This window comes from Spermophilus citellus (assembly GCF_964194105.1).
Source record: "Spermophilus citellus genome assembly, chromosome: 11".
NCBI classification, from domain to species: domain Eukaryota; kingdom Metazoa; phylum Chordata; class Mammalia; order Rodentia; family Sciuridae; genus Spermophilus; species Spermophilus citellus.
Window position 1 is genome coordinate 129,257,677 of NC_138192.1, and position 17,592 is coordinate 129,275,268.

The following is a 17,592-nucleotide window of genomic DNA, read 5'->3' on the forward strand; positions in this document are numbered from 1 at the left end:
TTATTTTTCCATATGAATTTCATGATTGCTTTATCTATTTCTACAAGAACTGCCGTTGGGATTTTGATTGGCATTGCATTAAACCTATAGAGAACTTTTGGTAATATCGCCATTTTGATGATGATAGTTCTGCCTATCCATGAACAGGGTATATTTTTCCATCTTCTAAGATCTTCTTCTACTTCTCTCTTTAGGGTTCTGTAGTTTTCATTGTATAAATCTTTCACCTCTTTTGTTAGGTTGATTCCCAAGTATTTTATTTTTTTTGAGGATATTGTGAATGGAGTGTTTTTCCTCATTCCCGTTTCAGAAGTTTTGTCGCTGATATACAGAAATGCCTTTGATTTATGCGTGTGGATTTTATATCCTGCCACTTTGCTGAATTCATTTATTAGTTCTAGTAGTTTCTTTGTAGACCCTTTTGGGTCTTCTAGGTATAGAATCATGTCATCTGCAAATAGTGATAATTTAAGTTCTTCTTTTCCAATTTTTATGCCTTTAATTTCTTTCGTCTGTTTAATTGCTCTGGCCAGTGTTTCGAGAACTATATTGAATAGAAGTGGTGATAGAGGGCATCCCTGTCTTGTTCTGGATTTTAGAGGGAATGCCTTCAACTTTTGTCCATTCAGAATGATGCTAGCCTGAGGCTTAGCATAGATAGCTTTTACAGTGTCAAGGTAAGTTCCTGTTATCCCTAGTTTTTCTAATGTTTTGAACATAAAGGGATGCTGTACTTTGTCGAATGCTTTCTCTGCATCTATCGAGATGATCATATGGTTCTTATCTTTAAGTCTATTGATGTGGTGAATAACATTTATTGATTTCCGTATGTTGAACCATCCTTGCATCCCAGGGATGAATCCTACTTGATCATGGTGCACATTTTTTTTGATGTGTTTTTGTATTCGATTCGCCAGAATTTTATTGAGGATTTTTGCATCTAGGTTCATTAGAGATATTGGTCAGTAGTTTTCTTTCTTTGAGGTGTCTTTGTCTGGTTTTGGAATCAGGGTGATGTTGGCCTCATAGAATGAATTTGGAAGAGCTCCCTCTTTTTCTATTTCCTGAAATAACTTGAAAAGTATTGGTATTAATTCTTTAAAGGTTTTGTAGAACTCCGCTGTATACCCATCCGGTCCTGGGCTTTTCTTGGTTGGTAGTCTTTTGATGGCTTCTTCAATTTCATCCATTGATATTGGTCTGTTCAAATTGTGTGTATCCTCCTGACTCAGCCTGGGCAAATCATATGACTTAAGAAATTTATTGATGTCTTCACTATCTTCTATTTTATTGGAATATAGGTTTTCAAAATAATTTCTAATTGTCTTCTGTATTTCTGTAGTATCTGTTGTGATATTGCGTTTTTCATCCCGTATGTTAGTAATTTGAGTTCTCTCTCTTCTTCTCTTCGTTAGCATGGCTAAAGGTCTGTCGATCTTATTTATTTTTTCGAAGAACCAACTTTTAGTTTTGTTAATTTTTTCAATAGTTTCTTTTGTTTCAATTTCATTGATTTCCGCTCTGATTTTAATTATTTCTTGCCTTCTGCTACATTTGCTGTTGTTTTGCTCTTCCTTTTCTAGGGCTTTGAGATGAAGTGTGAGCTCATTTATTTGTTGGTTTTTTCTTTTTTTGAGGAATGACCACCAGGCGATGAATTTTCCTCTTAAAACTGCTTTCATTGTGTCCCATAGATTCCGATATGTTGTGTCTGTATTTTCATTGATCTCTAAGAATTTTTTGATTTCCTCCTTTATGTCTTCTGTAACCCATTGATCATTCAGTAACATATTGTTCATTTTCCATGTGATGTAGGATTTTTCCTTCCTTCTTTTATCATTGATTTCCAGTTTCATTCCATTATGATCAGATAAAATGCATGGTATTATCTCCACCCCTTTATATTTACTGAGGGTTGCCCTATGGCATAATATATGGTCTATTTTTGAGAAGGATCCATGTGCTGCTGAGAAAAAAGTATATCCATTTGATGATGGTTGATATATTCTATATATGTCAGTTAAGTCTAGGTTATTGATTGTGATATTGAGTTCTGTAGTTTCTTTATTCAACTTTTGTTTGGAGGATCTGTCCAATGGTGAGAGAGGTGTGTTGAAGTCACCCATAATTATTGTGTTGTGGTCTATTTGATTCTTGAACTTGAGGAGAATTTGTTTTATGAATGTCGCAGCACCATTATTTGGTGCATAAATATTGATAATTGTTATGTCTTGTTGCTGAATGGTTCCTTTTCACAGTATATAATGACCTTCTTTATCCCTTTTGATTAACTTAGTCTTGAAGTCGATTTTATTTGATATGAGGATGGCCACCCCTGCTTGCTTACGAGGACCCTGTGCATGGTATATTTTTTCCCAACCTTTTACCTTGAGCCTGTGTATGTCTTTTCCAATCAGATGTGTCTCCTGGAGGCAGCATATTGTTGGATTTGTTTTTTTAATCCATGATACCAGCCTATGTCGCTTTATTGGAGAGTTTAAGCCATTAACATTCAGAGTTACTATTGATATATGGTTTGTACTTCCATCCATGTTTGATTGTTTATCCTTTTTTAAAAAAAATTTAGTTTGTTTCTCCATGATTATCTTTCCCCTCGCCCTCTGTCTTTACTGAGGCACTTCCCACTGATGGTTTTGGTTATTGTTTTTCATTTCTTCCTCGTGTAGTGTTTTGCTCAAAATGCTTTGCAATGCTGGTTTTCTGGCTGCAAATTCTTTTAACTTTTGTTTATCATGAAAGATTTTTATTTCGTTGTCATACCTGAAGCTTAATTTTGCTGGATACAGAATTCTTGGTTGGCATCCATTGTCTTTCAGTGTTTGAAATACATTGTTCCATGACATTCTTGCTTTCAGCATCTGTGATGAAAAATCCGTTGTTAACCTTATTGGTTTACCCCTGAATGTAATCTGTCTCCTTTCTCTTGTAGCTTTTAATATTTTCTCTTTGTTCTGTATATTGGATATCTTCATAACAATGTGTCTTGGCGTTGGTCTACTGTGATTTTGTGTGCTCGGTGTCCTGTATGCATCTTCAATTTGTATATCTGTTTCCTTTTTTATTTCTGGAAAGTTTTCTGTAATTATTTCATTCAGCAGGTTACTCATTCCCTTGGTTTGAATCTCTGTACCTTCTTCTATCCCGATGACTCGTAAGTTTGGTTTTTTTATGTTATCCCATAACTCTTGGGTGTTTTTCTCGTGATTTTTTACCAGCCTTTCTGAGTTGGCTAGACTCTTTTCAAGATGATATATTTTGTCTTCATTATCTGACGTTCTGGCTTCTACTTGCTCCACTCTGTTAGTGATACTCTCAATTGAGTTTTTAATTTGGTTTATCGTTTCCTTCATTTCTAGAATTATTGTTTGGTTATTTTTTATAATCTCTATCTCCTGATAAAGATGCTTAACTTCTTCTTTTATCTGTTTATGTAATTCATTCTCAATGTGTTCTTTCGCTGCTTGAATTTGCTGTCTTGTATCCTCTTTAAGGTTCCATTCCATCTGTCTAAGGTATTCCTTGAGTTCTTTATATGACCATTTTTCTGATGACTCTAGGTCCTCCTGAATATTTAGGCTGTCCTGCATTGTTTGTACTCCTTTTCTTCCTTGCTTTTTGAAGCTGCTCATGTTACTTCTTGTTCTGTTTGACTGCTGAGTTACTGTTTATTCCTATAAATTTATTTGATGCTTGGGAGGAAAGGTATTAGAAGGGAAGGGAAGAAGTCACTAAAGAGAATGAGAGTAAGCTGGTAGAATTCAAGGAAGGGGGGATAAGAAAAATGAAAAGACAAAAGAAGAAAAAAATAGGAAATAAAAAAAGAAAAAAATTAAAAAAAATAATAATTTAAAAAAATTAAAATTAAAATTAGAAGAAAAAAAATTAAAAAAAAATTAAAAAAACAACAAGAAAAATGAAAATGAAAGAAAAACCCAAATAAAAAAAATCAAAAAAAAAAAGAGAAAAGAAAAAAAAAACTAATAAATGCAGTCTTAGAGTTTGATTAACTTCTCTTCCAGTAGATGGCGCTGTGCCCACCAGGTCAAGTTTCTCCTGTCAATACGCGGGAACCAATCACTGTGCAGCAGCTCCTCCCAGACTGGGCGAGTCTCCAATCCTGAGTGTCTAGGGCCTCCTCTTGTGTCTAGTCACTTCCCACTTTTTCTCTAGCCAGGCCCCTCTCACGGGTGCCGCTCATCACAATACTGGCTACACGCCAGGTCTGCTGCTCCCGGGAGCCCTGTTTTCATGAACGACTGGGCACACTCTTCCAGTTTGCCATTCCCTCAAACCCTAAGTTTTTAGAGCTTGGGGCTGAGAATCCTCAGCGAATTTTACTTGCCCTCAGGTAGCCACTCCCCCGGTAGCTGGTGCAAGAGACCTCAGCAGTCAGCCCTGGTGGGAGCGGCAGTCCTGCGCTGCGGGTCCCGCGCCACCTCCGATTCCCTCGGGCTGGTTGTCGCACTCATGGGAGAGCTGGGAGGGGCCCTTAAGGTTTCCCCGATGTGTGGAGAGGGAAGGGTAGGGGTATTACACACCTGTATCCGCAGGTTTCAATGAAGTTATCTCCTCCGCCGCAGTCTGATGATGTCAGTTCTCTGCCAAAGTGGTGTCTCTTGCAAATGGCGACAGTTCGTTTCCCTTTGCCGGGCGACCAGTGCAACGGGTGGGTCCTTACTCTCTCTCCCAAGCCCCGTTTCAAACCTGTGGGCACTACTTATGAAGGCTCGGTAGACATTTACCTCCGTAGGATGAGAAGGGCTGACCAGTTCAAATATACATTTTAATATGCCTTCATATACGCACAAATCTGAAAGTTCAAAGAACTCTGTTTTGTTGTTGCAAACTGTCGGGGAGTGGCGGTGGATACTTCAGCTCTCCAAGATGGTGGCCGCTGATTGCCTTAGTGGAGTGTCCCTTGTGGGGGATGGGACTGTATCGCTTCCTTCCCGTCTGAAATCCCGAACTCAGCCCGGGGGTCAGTGCGGGCTTGGCTGGCGGGATTCCACCGTGTCGCAGCCACTTATCTCCCTGCTTACTAGTTAATCCCTTCTCTGCGGCGCCACGCCTTCTGTAGCCGCGGGGCAGGCCGCGAGAATCAGACAGCCTGGATCTCCGGGGTCACACAGTTGGCTTTTGGGATCCCCGGCACTCTATGATTTTGATTTTTTCTGCTTGCCCCTCCCCCAGCGCTGGCTAGACAGGTTTTGTTTTGGCTGCTGATGGGAGGGGGGGGTTGAAGGTCAGGTGCCTCTAGTTCTCCTTTAGTCTTTATGCAGGCTCACTGTGATACTCCCTTCCCCTGAAAGTCTAGGAGAGATTTTATGCGAAATCCCCCTATGTATGGGGGCTGAGCTGCATGACACACACCTGTTTTGTTGTTGCAATCTGTCGGAGAGTGGCGGTGGACACTTCAGCTCTCCAAGATGGTGGCCGCTGATTGCCTTAGTGGAGTGTCCCTTGTGGGGGATGGGACTGTACCGCTTCCTTCCCCGTCTCGTGATTGTCAATTTTACTGTTCATAGAAATTAGAACATTCTTTTTTTTTAAATTTTATTTTTAATTTGTTTTAATTGGTTATACATAACAGTAGGATGCATTTATGTACTTTGATATATCATACATCAGACACTAGAATGGCAATATGTAAATCAATGGAAGTGTAACTGATGTGATACAGCAATCTGTATACGGGGTAAAAATAGAACATTCTTTTCTTCAGCATTTTCCTGTTCTCGATTGCCACTGGCAGCCATCTGTGGTTGACAGAAAATTTTCCTTGAAATCTTAAACTGTTTTATTGAGGTATAATTTATATGCATTAAATAATACCAAATGCTTAACATTCATTCCTGAAGACCCACTTTTTGCTCCTGTTGTGTTTCCATTTAGCTTAAAGAGCTCCTTTTGGTGTTTCTTATAGTCATTTCTGCTGGTGGTAGATTTTCTTTTTTATTTGAAGATGTTTCTGGTTTGCCATTGTTCCTAAAGGATATTTTTGTTGGATATAGAATCCAGTTTTCTCTTTATGGAGGATGTCATTTTCCTTTGGCTGCTTTAGAGTTTCGTTGTATGTTTGGTTTTCAGTAGTTTGATTATGAAGTTTCTGGATAGTTTTCTTTGAAGTTTTCCTTTTTTGGTTTCACTCAGCTTCTTGAATCTGTATGTCTATGAATTTAACCAAATCTGGGATGTTTTCAGTTATTATTTTATTAATTTTGGGCGACGTATATACTTCTTATGTTTGGAACTCCAGTTATCTTTGTGTTTGACCTTTTCATATTGTCCTACAGGTCCATAATGCTCAGTCCATCTTTTTGTTCAATCCTTTTTCTCTGTTTTTCAGGTTGAATAGTTTCTGTTGGTAACGTTCAGGCTCACTGACATTTTATTCTTTTATTTCTACTTAGATATAAAGATTTCTCTCTCACTCTGTTTTTTAGATGTCAGTGGATATTTATTTTTTATTTATTTATATGTGATACTGAGAATTGAACCCAGTGCCTCACATGTTAGGCAAATGCTTTACCACTGAGCTATAACCCCAGCTCACCCACCGCCTCTTTAATTTCAGATAATGCATTTATTAGCTTCAAAATTCTCATTTTAAAGTAAATTTTTATTTCTTTGAGATTTCTTTTCAGTCATTTCAAGTTTTTTGTCTTTCACCTCAGGGAGCATAGTTACCATAGCTGATTTAAAGTGTTTCTCTGATAATTCTAATGGCAGTCATTTTGAGATTGGGAAGGTTGAGATGTGTTGATTTTTCCCTTTAGAATGGGTTACATTTTCAGGTTCTTTTTTGTATGTCAAATTATTTTGGATTGTATCTGTCTTATTTTATTTTATTATTATTATTTTACTTTTTGGAGGGCTTTGCTGTGTTGCTTAAGCTGACTTCAAACTTCTGGACTCAAGTGAGTCTCCTGTGTAGTAGACTTTGAATTCTATTAGATTCTTTTGAGGAATCTTGATTCTTTTTTTTTTTTTTTTGACGTAAAACCTTTATTTTGTTAGTTTTTCTTTCTTTCGTTTTGTTTTTTCAATGTGGTGCCAGGGAGTGAACCCAGTGCCTCATACATGCTAGGAAGTGCTCTACCACTGAGCCACAACTCCGGTCCCTGATGTTTTTTATTTTACTAGCCATTGGTTTCAGACCCTCTTTTAAGTTCAGACTGTAAGTTTAGTCCTCTATAAAAGAAGGCTGAACTCTCAGTTACAATTTTAAGCCATTATGATGCTGCACTGAGTCTGTCTTATACACCAAAAGAGTTAAGGGTCAGTCTGAGATTTGTACAATGTTCATAGAAATTAGAGCATTCTTTTCTTCAGCATTCTCCTGTTCTCGATTGCCACTGGCAACCATCTGTGGTTGATCAGGCTGTTTCCCCTTCTTCTGGCCAGGCAACCTTGGAATTTCTATGGATGTTTTAGCTGCCTGCCCTGTATCACTTGTATGATGGGAGTCAGTATTGGGGCAAAACATGTACTCCTCTCCCTTCCTAAAACAAAAACACAAATGCTAGAAACTCACTCATCCTAGTATCAGTCACTTCTCCAGTTTTCTTCTCCCAAAAGTCTGTCTTTCATTTGTTTACTCTTCAGAACCTACAGGTAGTTGTTTCTGTTGTTTTTGCCAAAGTTTATATTTGGAACTCAATTTTAAAGTCATTTTCAGGCTTTGAAGCCAAACATGGGCTCTCCCAGCCTAAGGTTTTCATCAGGAATTTACCTAGTACAATATTGAAAAAAGTTTTAGTAAAAGATGAGAATAAAAATGTACATTAGATTACGTAGTTGCAGTAATTTGAAGCGTTTTTTGAAAGGCAATTCTTAAATATCTTCTATGTTTTAGGTGAAACATGGGTTGAAGATGAGATTAATGGCTGAGAGACCTGTTAAAAAACTTTTGTTATCTCTATGCTGTACTGTTGCAACAAGCTGAATTCTGACAGTGCTAATCAAGTTGTAAAGGAAGGAATCTGTTTAGGAATATTCTGAAAAGAGAATAGACAGAATTCGGTCATAGATTATTAATGGAGGAAAGAGGTAAGATTAGTCTACTGTTTGCTATCTAAGGATGATAATGATGTCATTAATCTGGATACAGTACATAGGTGGACAGTATAGTTTGAGGAGAATCATAAATTGAATTAGAAACATGTTTCATTCAAATTGCTGGCCAGTATTACTCAGCAGGAAGTTAGAAAGTTAAAGAGAACCTTTGGACAATAGGGCTAGAGGTGAAGATTTAACTATTTAGCAGAGAAGTGAAATGAGTCTTAAGAATAGACCTTGCAAATGGTAGAAACCTAAGAGGTAAACACGTGAAAGAAGAGGAATCAGCAGGAAATCTGAGAATTTAAGAGAAAGTTAGAAGAGCCAGGAGACTGAGGTATACTGGAGAACAAAAGGGAGAAGTTTGTAGTCTGAGCATGCCAGTTTTTAGTAATGAGCCTCTTCTTCACTAGCAATACCAAAAACGAAATTTTGTTGTAGAGATGAATGCAAAAGTTATATTCCAAAGGAGAGTAAAGAGGATGTAATAGAGGAAATAGAGGTGGTGAGTCTAGACCACATTTTAAAACTTTCTCAGGGAGGGGAATAAGAGCAATGGAGTGGTAGCTGGTGGCTTAAAGTGGGCAGAAGGGGAGCAAGGCCAGGCTCTTAGTTTTTTTTTTTTTTTTTTTTTTTTTTTTTTTTTTTTGTGGGAGGTGTTCTAGGGATTGAATTCAAGGTCACTTAGCTGTTGAGCCACATCCCCAGCCTTATTTTGTACTTTATTTAGAGATGGGTCTGAGTTGCTTAGTGCCTCGATTTTGCTGAGGCTGGCTTTGAACTCTTGATCCTCCTGCCTCAGCCTCCCAAGCCACTGGGACTATAGGCGTGCGTCACCACACCCGGTGGTTGTACATTGCTGGAAGGGCAACTATGGAGAGAACAATAGGTGTGTTAGTAACGTTTTAGAGTAGATAGGTTTACACAGAATTGAGGATTTTAGGTTGTAAATATGATACAGGAAGGAAAGAGAGGAAAGTTATGGAAAAGTTTTGTCAGGGATAAAAGTGAGTCTATTTGGAAGAAGTTGGGTTAATACATTTGAGCATGAAAGTGAAGAGTGAGGTTGCTACTTCTCCCCAAGGTTAGGGGATAGAAAATAGTTGGCAATAAATCTTCTTTCAGACAACAAATAGAAAAGTGAGTTCCCTCTCACCTACTAAACTACTTGAAGGTATTTGAGAAGCAATAAGAGGGTAAATATCTAGGAGAAAATAAAAGCTTAGGGAAATAAGACTAGTATTTGGAGCTGTTTCTCTCTAGTGGATATTTGCTGATTTTTGGAAGATCATTTGAAAAACTGAGCAGTGCATTTGATAACCTCTTAGGGTTAGAAGGGAAGGGAGTAGAACTCAGGCCCTGCGAATGTGGGATATGTGTGGTTCTGGTGACTCTGATTTGGAATTAGGACACTGAAGGGCCACACCTTGAAGCAGGGCTGAATCTGATGTAGATAGAACTAAATTACAATGACTGTAGCTCCACTTTAAATATGTTTATAGTTTATTGTCTTTGTCTCAGGTGCTTTGCAGAAGCAAATGCAAATCCTATCTAGAAGATAACAACATTACATGAGGCCTCAAATTGTTACTGCAGAAATCATGCAGGTATATTCATCTCATAATTTAAAAAAATTCAGGCAAAACATGATCAAGTAGAAGCAACAGAAGATAGGAGATCTATAGGGGCTGTTGAAAATGGAGTTTTCAGACGTAAATATAGCTGTACTTGTTCAAAGAGATAAAAGACAAGGTTCAGCATTTTCAGAAGAGAACTTGAAAAAAAAAAGAAATGAACTGAAATAGGAAGTTAATGGATGGTTTAACAGAAGATGAGATAGAGCTGAAAGGAAAATTAGGGAATTGATAAGATTCAGAGAAAAAAGATGGAGAAGATTGAGGAGATTGAGGGACACAGATATATTGAGGAGATCAAAAGTGTGTAATCGAGTCCTGACAGGGATGAGGGATAATGGGTAGAAGTAATATTTGAAAAGAGAATGACTGAAAAGTTTCCTGAACTGATAAAAATTATCAAGCAACACATTCAAGAAGCCTATCACCACCACATGGGAGAAAAAGCAACTCATACTTGTATACTGTGGTAAGTCTGCAGACAACCAAAGATAAAGAGAAAAATGTATAATGCTGCTAGGGGAGAGGAAACAGTGTACTTTGAGAGAATTAACAATTAGACTAATGACTGACATCTCATTAGAAACAGTGAAGGCTATAAGACAATGGAATGATAACTTCAAAGCACTGAGAGAAAATAATCCACAGTATAGAATTCTAAAACCTGAGAAAATGACCTATGAGAATAAAAATGGCAGTTTTTCAGTTAAAGTAGCCATTCTTTAAAAAGCTCAAAAGAGCCAGGTGTGGTGTTGCATGTCTGTAATCCCAGTGGCTTGGGTGGCTTGAGTCAGGAGGATTGAGAATTCAAAGCCAGACTCAGCAAAAGTGAGATGCTAAGCAACTCAATGAGACCTGTCTCTAAATAAAATACAAAATAGGTTATTGTGAATGGGGTAGTTTTCCTCATTTCCTTCTCAGAGGCTTTGTCACTGATATAAAGAAATGCCTTTGATTTATGGGTGTTGATTTTATATCCTGCTACTTTGCTGAATTCATTTACTAGTTCTAGAAGTTTTCTGGTGGAGCTTTTTGAGTCTTCTAGGTATAGAATCATATCATCAGCAAATAGTGCTAATTTAAGTTCTTCTTTTCCTATACATATCCCTTTGATTTCTTTCATCTGTCTAATTGCTCTGGCCAGTGTTCAAGAACTATGTTGAATAGAAGTGGTGAAAGAGGACAACCCTGTCTTGTTCCAGGTTTTAGAGGGAATGCCTTTAATTTTTCTCCGTTTAGAATGATGGAATTGAGAACATTATGTTAAATGAAATACGCCAAACTCAGAAAGTTAGGGTTTTTTTTTCTTATATGTGAAATCTTGAGGAAAGAAAGAGAGAGAAAAAAAAAAAAGGTGAGGTGGATTTCATGAACATGGAAGGGAGACTAGTAATTTAGAGAAAGGAGCCAGGGAAAGGGAAGAGGAATAAGAAAGGGGAAATGCTATGGAATAAAATTGACCAAATTATATTATTATATCATGTGCATATGCAAATGTATAACAATCTCACACACACTCACACACTCTCTGTCTATCTATCTATCTATCTATCTATATAAAATTATAAAGCACCAATAAAACTAAAAAGAAAGGACAGAAAATAATGGGAAGAAAGTCCCAACCACCAAACTGATGACCTTTTACCCCTCCATTCTGCCTTGTACAGTGCTTTGCAAAAGAATTTGTTGAGTTAACAAGGGAGTGAGGCCTTCTGGATTAACACTTGGTCAGTCTGGACCCCTTGCTGTGCCTGGAAGGCCATCTCTTTCACACTGTCCTTAAAGTTGGGTAACTTTATTTCTCAATCATTTCATTATCACTAAGTGTCTGTTAATCTTTGTTGTTGTTTCTTTAGAGTTAGTATTAAGTTTAACTGAATGAAAAATTATATCATTTTGGTGAAGGATGTGTGTAGGGACAATTTGAAGGAAGTGGTAGCTAGTCTTCACAGTAACATCTTGATCTATTTCATGGGAAAATATGCTGCTTCCAAGATTTTGGAAGTTTGCAAATATAGACTTGATCTCTTTTCTAGCAGAGACTAGAAAGTAGAAGTGGTGGAGTGTTCATTATCTTAGTGGAATGCCAGGGACCAGCCGTAAGGCTGCACCTTCCAGCCTGCTGACCCAGGTAGCTGCTCTTATATCCCTTAGATGTGGCTGCTTGAGCTTCTGATTAGACACCTGGTTTGAGGTGATGACAGATAAGAATAGGGGAATAGACTTCTAATTATAATTATTGCCATTTTTGAAAGCTTGTGAACCATCTAGGGTTCCCTTCATAATTTTGGGTATCAAATTGTGGCAATGAATTAGATTTTATGGATGAATTCTAAGGAATTAACTTATTTAATAAATAAAATAAGTGTATTTAGAGATGATTAGCACCATAAGACAGTGATGGATAAAGTGCTCTGAGATTGGAGAGCAGGGATCCCTTATGTCCAGTTAGCTTTGCTTAGGGATTCTTTATTGGAAGAGATATATTTCAACTAGGTTAAACTTAGTAAATGCCACATCTTGAGCCTTTTTATTACCTATCCCATTATAGTTTTTAGATTCTGAATCTTTTTATCATCTTTCAAACCACATTTCCTCCTATTTTTGTGCATTTCATAACCTGACTAGTACTGCAGAGTTCCTCATTTTCTACCTTATTTGCCCCATTTGTGGAGATTTTTTTTTCTAATATTGTTTTTTTTAATTGTAGTTGGACACAATACCTTTATTTTGTTTATTTATTTTTATGTGGTGCTGAGGATCGAACCCAGTGCTTCACACGTGCTAAACAAGTGCTCTACCACTGAGCCATTTGTGGAAATTTTTAATTGAAGTGTTCCAAAGGAGCAGACTTGTGTACTCAGCACAGATGGTGTGCTTGATGGACTGCTCAGGAAAATGTGACACCAGGACCCAAGAGGACACCATATTGCCTTTGCCATCCAAGTATACCAGAGTACTAAATTTCTGGGTGGGCAGAGGAGGCTGCAGGTTGACTGGTGTCCACTCATTGATCTCTTTGATTTCAGCTGGTGACAACTGAGCTGCTTCAGACAGGAAGAACTTTAAGCTGAGCAGTAGTGGCTCCCCTGAATCTGGAGAGAAGAGGAGTCCCTGGAACCAGTAATGAGCCATCCTGACTACAGACTGAACCTCCGGCCCCTGGGGACCCCCAGAGGTAGCACAAGGAAATGGAGTCTGCCCTGGCAACAGGAAACCTGAAATAGAGTGGAGCGGGTGTGGAGGTGGAGGGCAGCTCTTAGGATGAGGGGACTAATTCTTTTGGTGAACTATTAACTGTTCTCCCATGTTATTTATTCTAGAATTAGGTGTGGTTTCTTGTTGTCTTAATTCATTATTATGTTGTGCACAGCTGTTTAATTTCCTCCAGAAAAGTGATCATCTTTATTCCTATTTTTAAAAGTTTGTATCTATAAACAGCAAGGCATACTAAACCAATTATTCATATTTTGTTCCATGCATGTTGTGCTTATTTAAAGTTCAGGTCTCATCTGTATATGATTTTTTCATGTTTCCTTACCCATTTTCTCCTCTTTGTGACTGAATTCATCATCAAAGAATTTCATTCTCTTGTTGTTCATTGTAAATAATAAGAATGATGATAATAATAAGCATAATATCTCCAGTTTTAAAAATACAGAAATGTTTGAGGAGAGAGCTGATTGCTGCCTCATGTTTCTAGGTGTGTCCTCTGTGGTTGGTCCCCATGGTTTTGGTGCTTCGCCAGGTGACAAAAAGTCGAAGAACAAGTCCACTCGAGGGAAGAAAAGGAACATATTTGAGACCTACATGTCCAAGGAGGCGGTTTCAGAAGGCTTGAAGAGAGGAACACTTATCCAGGTGCTTAAAACTACTGGCAGGCTATTCCCTAAATATGTGGAACCAAAGCAATCTGTTGTTCATTCAGCTATTTCCTGTTTGTGCTGCATGCTTTGAGATGAGCATATAATTGGTGCAGGGCTTACTGCTTCTTAGACCTGAAGTGCATTTAGAAGTGATAAGCACCACAAGACAATGATAGGCAAAATGCCTTGAGATTTGAGAGGAGGGAGCCCTTACTTCCAGTGTTGTTGCCTAGGGATGCTTTATTGGAAGGGATATGGGCAGGCCCTGGGCAGTTTGAGTAAGTGAAGAGAAGTTTTGAGTAAGTAAGAGAGCTTTTCAAGTGGAGGTACCAGTGTGAGGCACTAAAGCAGACTGGGAAGTAGGGTTTGGATATGTCAAACATTGAATAGGTTGGTTTGCCTGAAGCACAAAGATGCTGAATGTCTGAGAAAAATGGATAAGATTGGGAAAAAAAATAGTGAAAAATAATAGACAATATTTGTTGATTGCTTTTGAGTTTGTACAAAATGTGTTCACAAGCTAGCCCAGTGTTTTGGTGGAGTAGACATTATTAATCATTCCCTGTGAACCTGGAACAGTTAAGGTTAGGAGCATATTGCTTGGTTACTTTTGAAATGACTGTGGTTTGTTCTTGGAGTTTGCAGCCCAGTACAGGGAAGCAGTCATGTGAATTGACGGTTGGAGGATAAAATGGCAGGTGCTGAGATAGAAGGGTGACCAAGGGTGTATGGGAAGGATACTGGGGGGAATAGGACTGGGGTTCTGGAGAGGTCTGTTCTAGGAGGTGATGTCTTTGGTAGGTATTGAGGATGATAGTTTGGGCCTATTGGATGAGTGATGCAAGTGTGGGACAGAGATGTGGAGATGCAGTTGCATTAATGAAAACATGAACTTGAGGAACAACGTGTAGTAAGGCAGCTTAGGTCTCCTTGGGGGTGAAATATAAGGCAGGTGTCAGGTAACAAGGCTAGAGAAGAAGGGAGGGTTAGCTATCCTTTGAATTAAGTTTGTTTTATAATTCTTGGATTAGTACAGAAATATGGCCACATGCTACATGGTTCACTTAAAAATACTGACCATATTCTATTTTCTCTCATTCTGAAAGCCCAGCTGCTGTATTTGTGTTTGCAGCTGAAGATACATCTAAATAATAGATACTATCACCACCTCTCCTTTTTTATCACCTTTCCATAATGACCTGCGGTCAAGTGGTAGCAGGGTCATATCTTACTCCAAAGGTTAGCCCAGAGCCTGGCACTTGGCTGATGCTTAGTAAAAATTTAGGTCAAATATATATTTACTATCTGCCTAAAGGTCAAGATATTATCTTTTGAAGAAAAGTGAGAAGGAAACTCAGTTGTTATAATTTGAGAGATAAATAGCTTAGAATTTTGGTTGCAGAATTATACCTATAGAGAGACAGGGTAAGAACAATATTCTTCCATGGTATTTCTTTTTGCTGTCTTTTAACTTTTGCTTTTGAAGTGACTTTTTGCTGATCTTAAAACAAAAATCTGATCAATATAACAACTCTCATTCCCAGGAGTTAGTAAGTGATTCCTCCTGGCCTGTGACATCATGAGACTCTGCAGCCAGAGCCTCCCCCCACATGTGAGAACAGTTGTTCTTTGCAGATGGGGAGAGGAATGGGTTCCAGATATGAGGTCACCGTGTGAAATATATAACACTGTAAATAAGATTTTCATAGGCAGAGAAATAGAGTCCATCTGCTTTTGGATATAAACTTTCCGTGTGTAGGTCTGGCTGTGTAAAGTAAAAAACTAGGTAAGAAAGGATATTTTAATGCTGTTGGAGAAAATTAAGTGTATTAGATATACTTTGAAATATTTGTTAACTTTTGTATATCATGTCCTCCTTTTCTTTCTCCCAAAACAGAGAAAATAAACTTTCACTAAGAGATTTTATGGTTTTAAAACAGGATTAAAATAATATATTTTCAATACCTTGACTAATAATTTGATATTTCATTGGTTTGCCCTATGTGGGGAAGAAGAGACCACAGTGACCAAAGAAATCTCTCTTCTGTGTTTGGAACTAATCAGCAATAACACATGATCATGTGCACGTAGTTTTGAAGGTTTTTTTTTTTTTTTTTTTTAATAGATTCTCACATCAAAGAGCACATGTCATTTTGTTCTCCACAGGTGCAATATTGGGAGGTTGTTATAGGAAATGTTGGGAGAGATGAGAGTGATAGACAATCTAGAAGAGGCCTCAGTTTTGGGTGATGACCAAGGAGAAATAAGGAGGAAGATGGTAGAATTGGCTGTTTTAGATCCCAGAGGGTCCTTTGGCTGAGGCACCATGTCAGGAGTTTCACCTGGAGTAATATTGGTATGAATTGTTATTTGGCCTCTGAAAAAAATCCTAGTCCAGGGGGCTGGGTCTGTAGCTCAGTGGTAGCTTGCCTAGCATGTGTGGAGGCACTGGGTTTGAGAGCGCTTGCCTAGCATGTGTGAGGCACTGGGTTCGATCCCCAGCACCACATAAAAATATATAAATAAAATAAAAGTAATAAAAAAAAATCCTAGTCCAAGAAGACAGAGGACAGGATGGGCTAGTTTCTAGGACCCCTTGTTAAACATGAATTTGGCTGGAAAATACTTTGGTGTAAATTAAGGATGAGAAGAATAAAGGTGACATTACAGTGGAATGCCCAGTCATTCAGAAGGGAGGGTTGGCACTCATAACATTAATACCAGGGGCAGTAGTGAATGTCAACTCTACAGACATTAATTAACACAAGAAATGTTTCTTGACAACCTAGTAAACACCACATGTATACCAGTGAGCAAGATAGGGGAGATAGGCAGAAAGAAACTAAAGTAATGCAAAAGAAATTACAGATTATGTTAATTGTTAAATGGGAAATAAGAAAGATGAGAGAGAATAATTGGGGGGAGCCACTTTATTTAGGGGGATAGGGAAGTCCTCTGTGAGAAGCGTTGAGATCTGAAGGGTGAGAAGGAGTCAGGCATTTTAAGCTTTAGGGAGAGGAATGTAGGCAGAAAGGTCAGCAAGTGGAAGTAGCGTTGGTGTTTTGAGGAACAAGAAGGAAGCCTGCTGGAACATAAGTGAACAGAGGGAATTACAACATGGGAATAGTTGGAGAGTTCGACAGCAGCCAAGTCATGGAGGGTCTGAGGAGTTGGATTTTATTCAAAGGACAATGCAAAGTCATTGAAGGGTATTAAGCAGGAAGAACATGATCTGTTTCATGTCTTAAAAATGTTTCTCTGGCTATAGACTAGGGTGGAAGCTGGGAAACCACTTAGGAAGCCATCGAAGCAAGATCATATGGATACTTGAACAAGGGTGGTGGCAGTGAGGAGGGAGAGAAATAAGGAGATGGGGAGTGATTGCTGACATGACCTTCTGACCGATGAGATGTGGAAAGTGAGGCAAAGGGTGGAAGCCAGAATGGCTCAAGGATGATGTGGTCATTAACCAAGACAAGGAAGATTGAGGGTTAGTATGTGTGCTGATCTGTGGGGAGCAGGAGGGCAGATGGGTGAGTGAAGAGGCCCTGGTGGCAAGCACATGGGCCCTGCAGTAGTTGAGTGCTGGGATTCTGTAGCCAGCTTGCCCAGGCTTAAGTGTAGTACGACAGTGGCAGTTGACTCACCCTCTCAGTGCCTCAGTTTTCTCATTCACAAAAAAGAATATAATAGTCTATACCTCTTGGTTGTTGTAAGGGTTAAATAGTTCACAGAAATAAAGCTGTCAAAACATTATGTGGCCTGGAGGACACCTATGGAAGTGGTGGTACTTGAGATTGCTTTTATTATTGTCAGAAGAGCATCTGTTACTCAGCTCAGGTGGTTGCTGTCATGTGGAGATAGCTGTCCACAGCTGCTGCTGGATCTTATAGTTTTTCAAGATAATCTGAACTACATATTTTTTATGTGTGAAATTCCTCAAGATGTTCTCAAACATTGTATAAGTCAGATAAAGCATGTTTGTGAGTGCCAAGTTAGACAAATGAACCCAG

General features: G+C 38.5%; 1 protein-coding gene across 8 annotated transcripts in view; it reads left to right on the forward strand.

Annotated features, from left to right (window-relative positions):
• The window catches only part of DIS3L2 (DIS3 like 3'-5' exoribonuclease 2), a 356,130-nt gene that overhangs the window by 38,127 nt on the left and 300,411 nt on the right, over positions 1-17,592 (forward strand). For 6 of the 8 annotated variants that reach the window (XM_081261984.1, XM_081261982.1, XM_081261989.1 and 3 more), the window contains 2 exons: positions 12,743-12,891; positions 13,417-13,574. In XM_081261984.1, coding sequence (XP_081118110.1) covers positions 12,840-12,891; positions 13,417-13,574 — 210 coding nt within the window. In that variant the 5' untranslated portion in view covers positions 12,743-12,839. Of the gene's footprint in view, positions 1-9,620; positions 9,687-12,472; positions 12,660-12,742; positions 12,892-13,416; positions 13,575-17,592 lie in introns of those variants that run through there. The other 2 variants (XM_081261986.1, XM_081261988.1) reach the window with 2 other exon arrangements.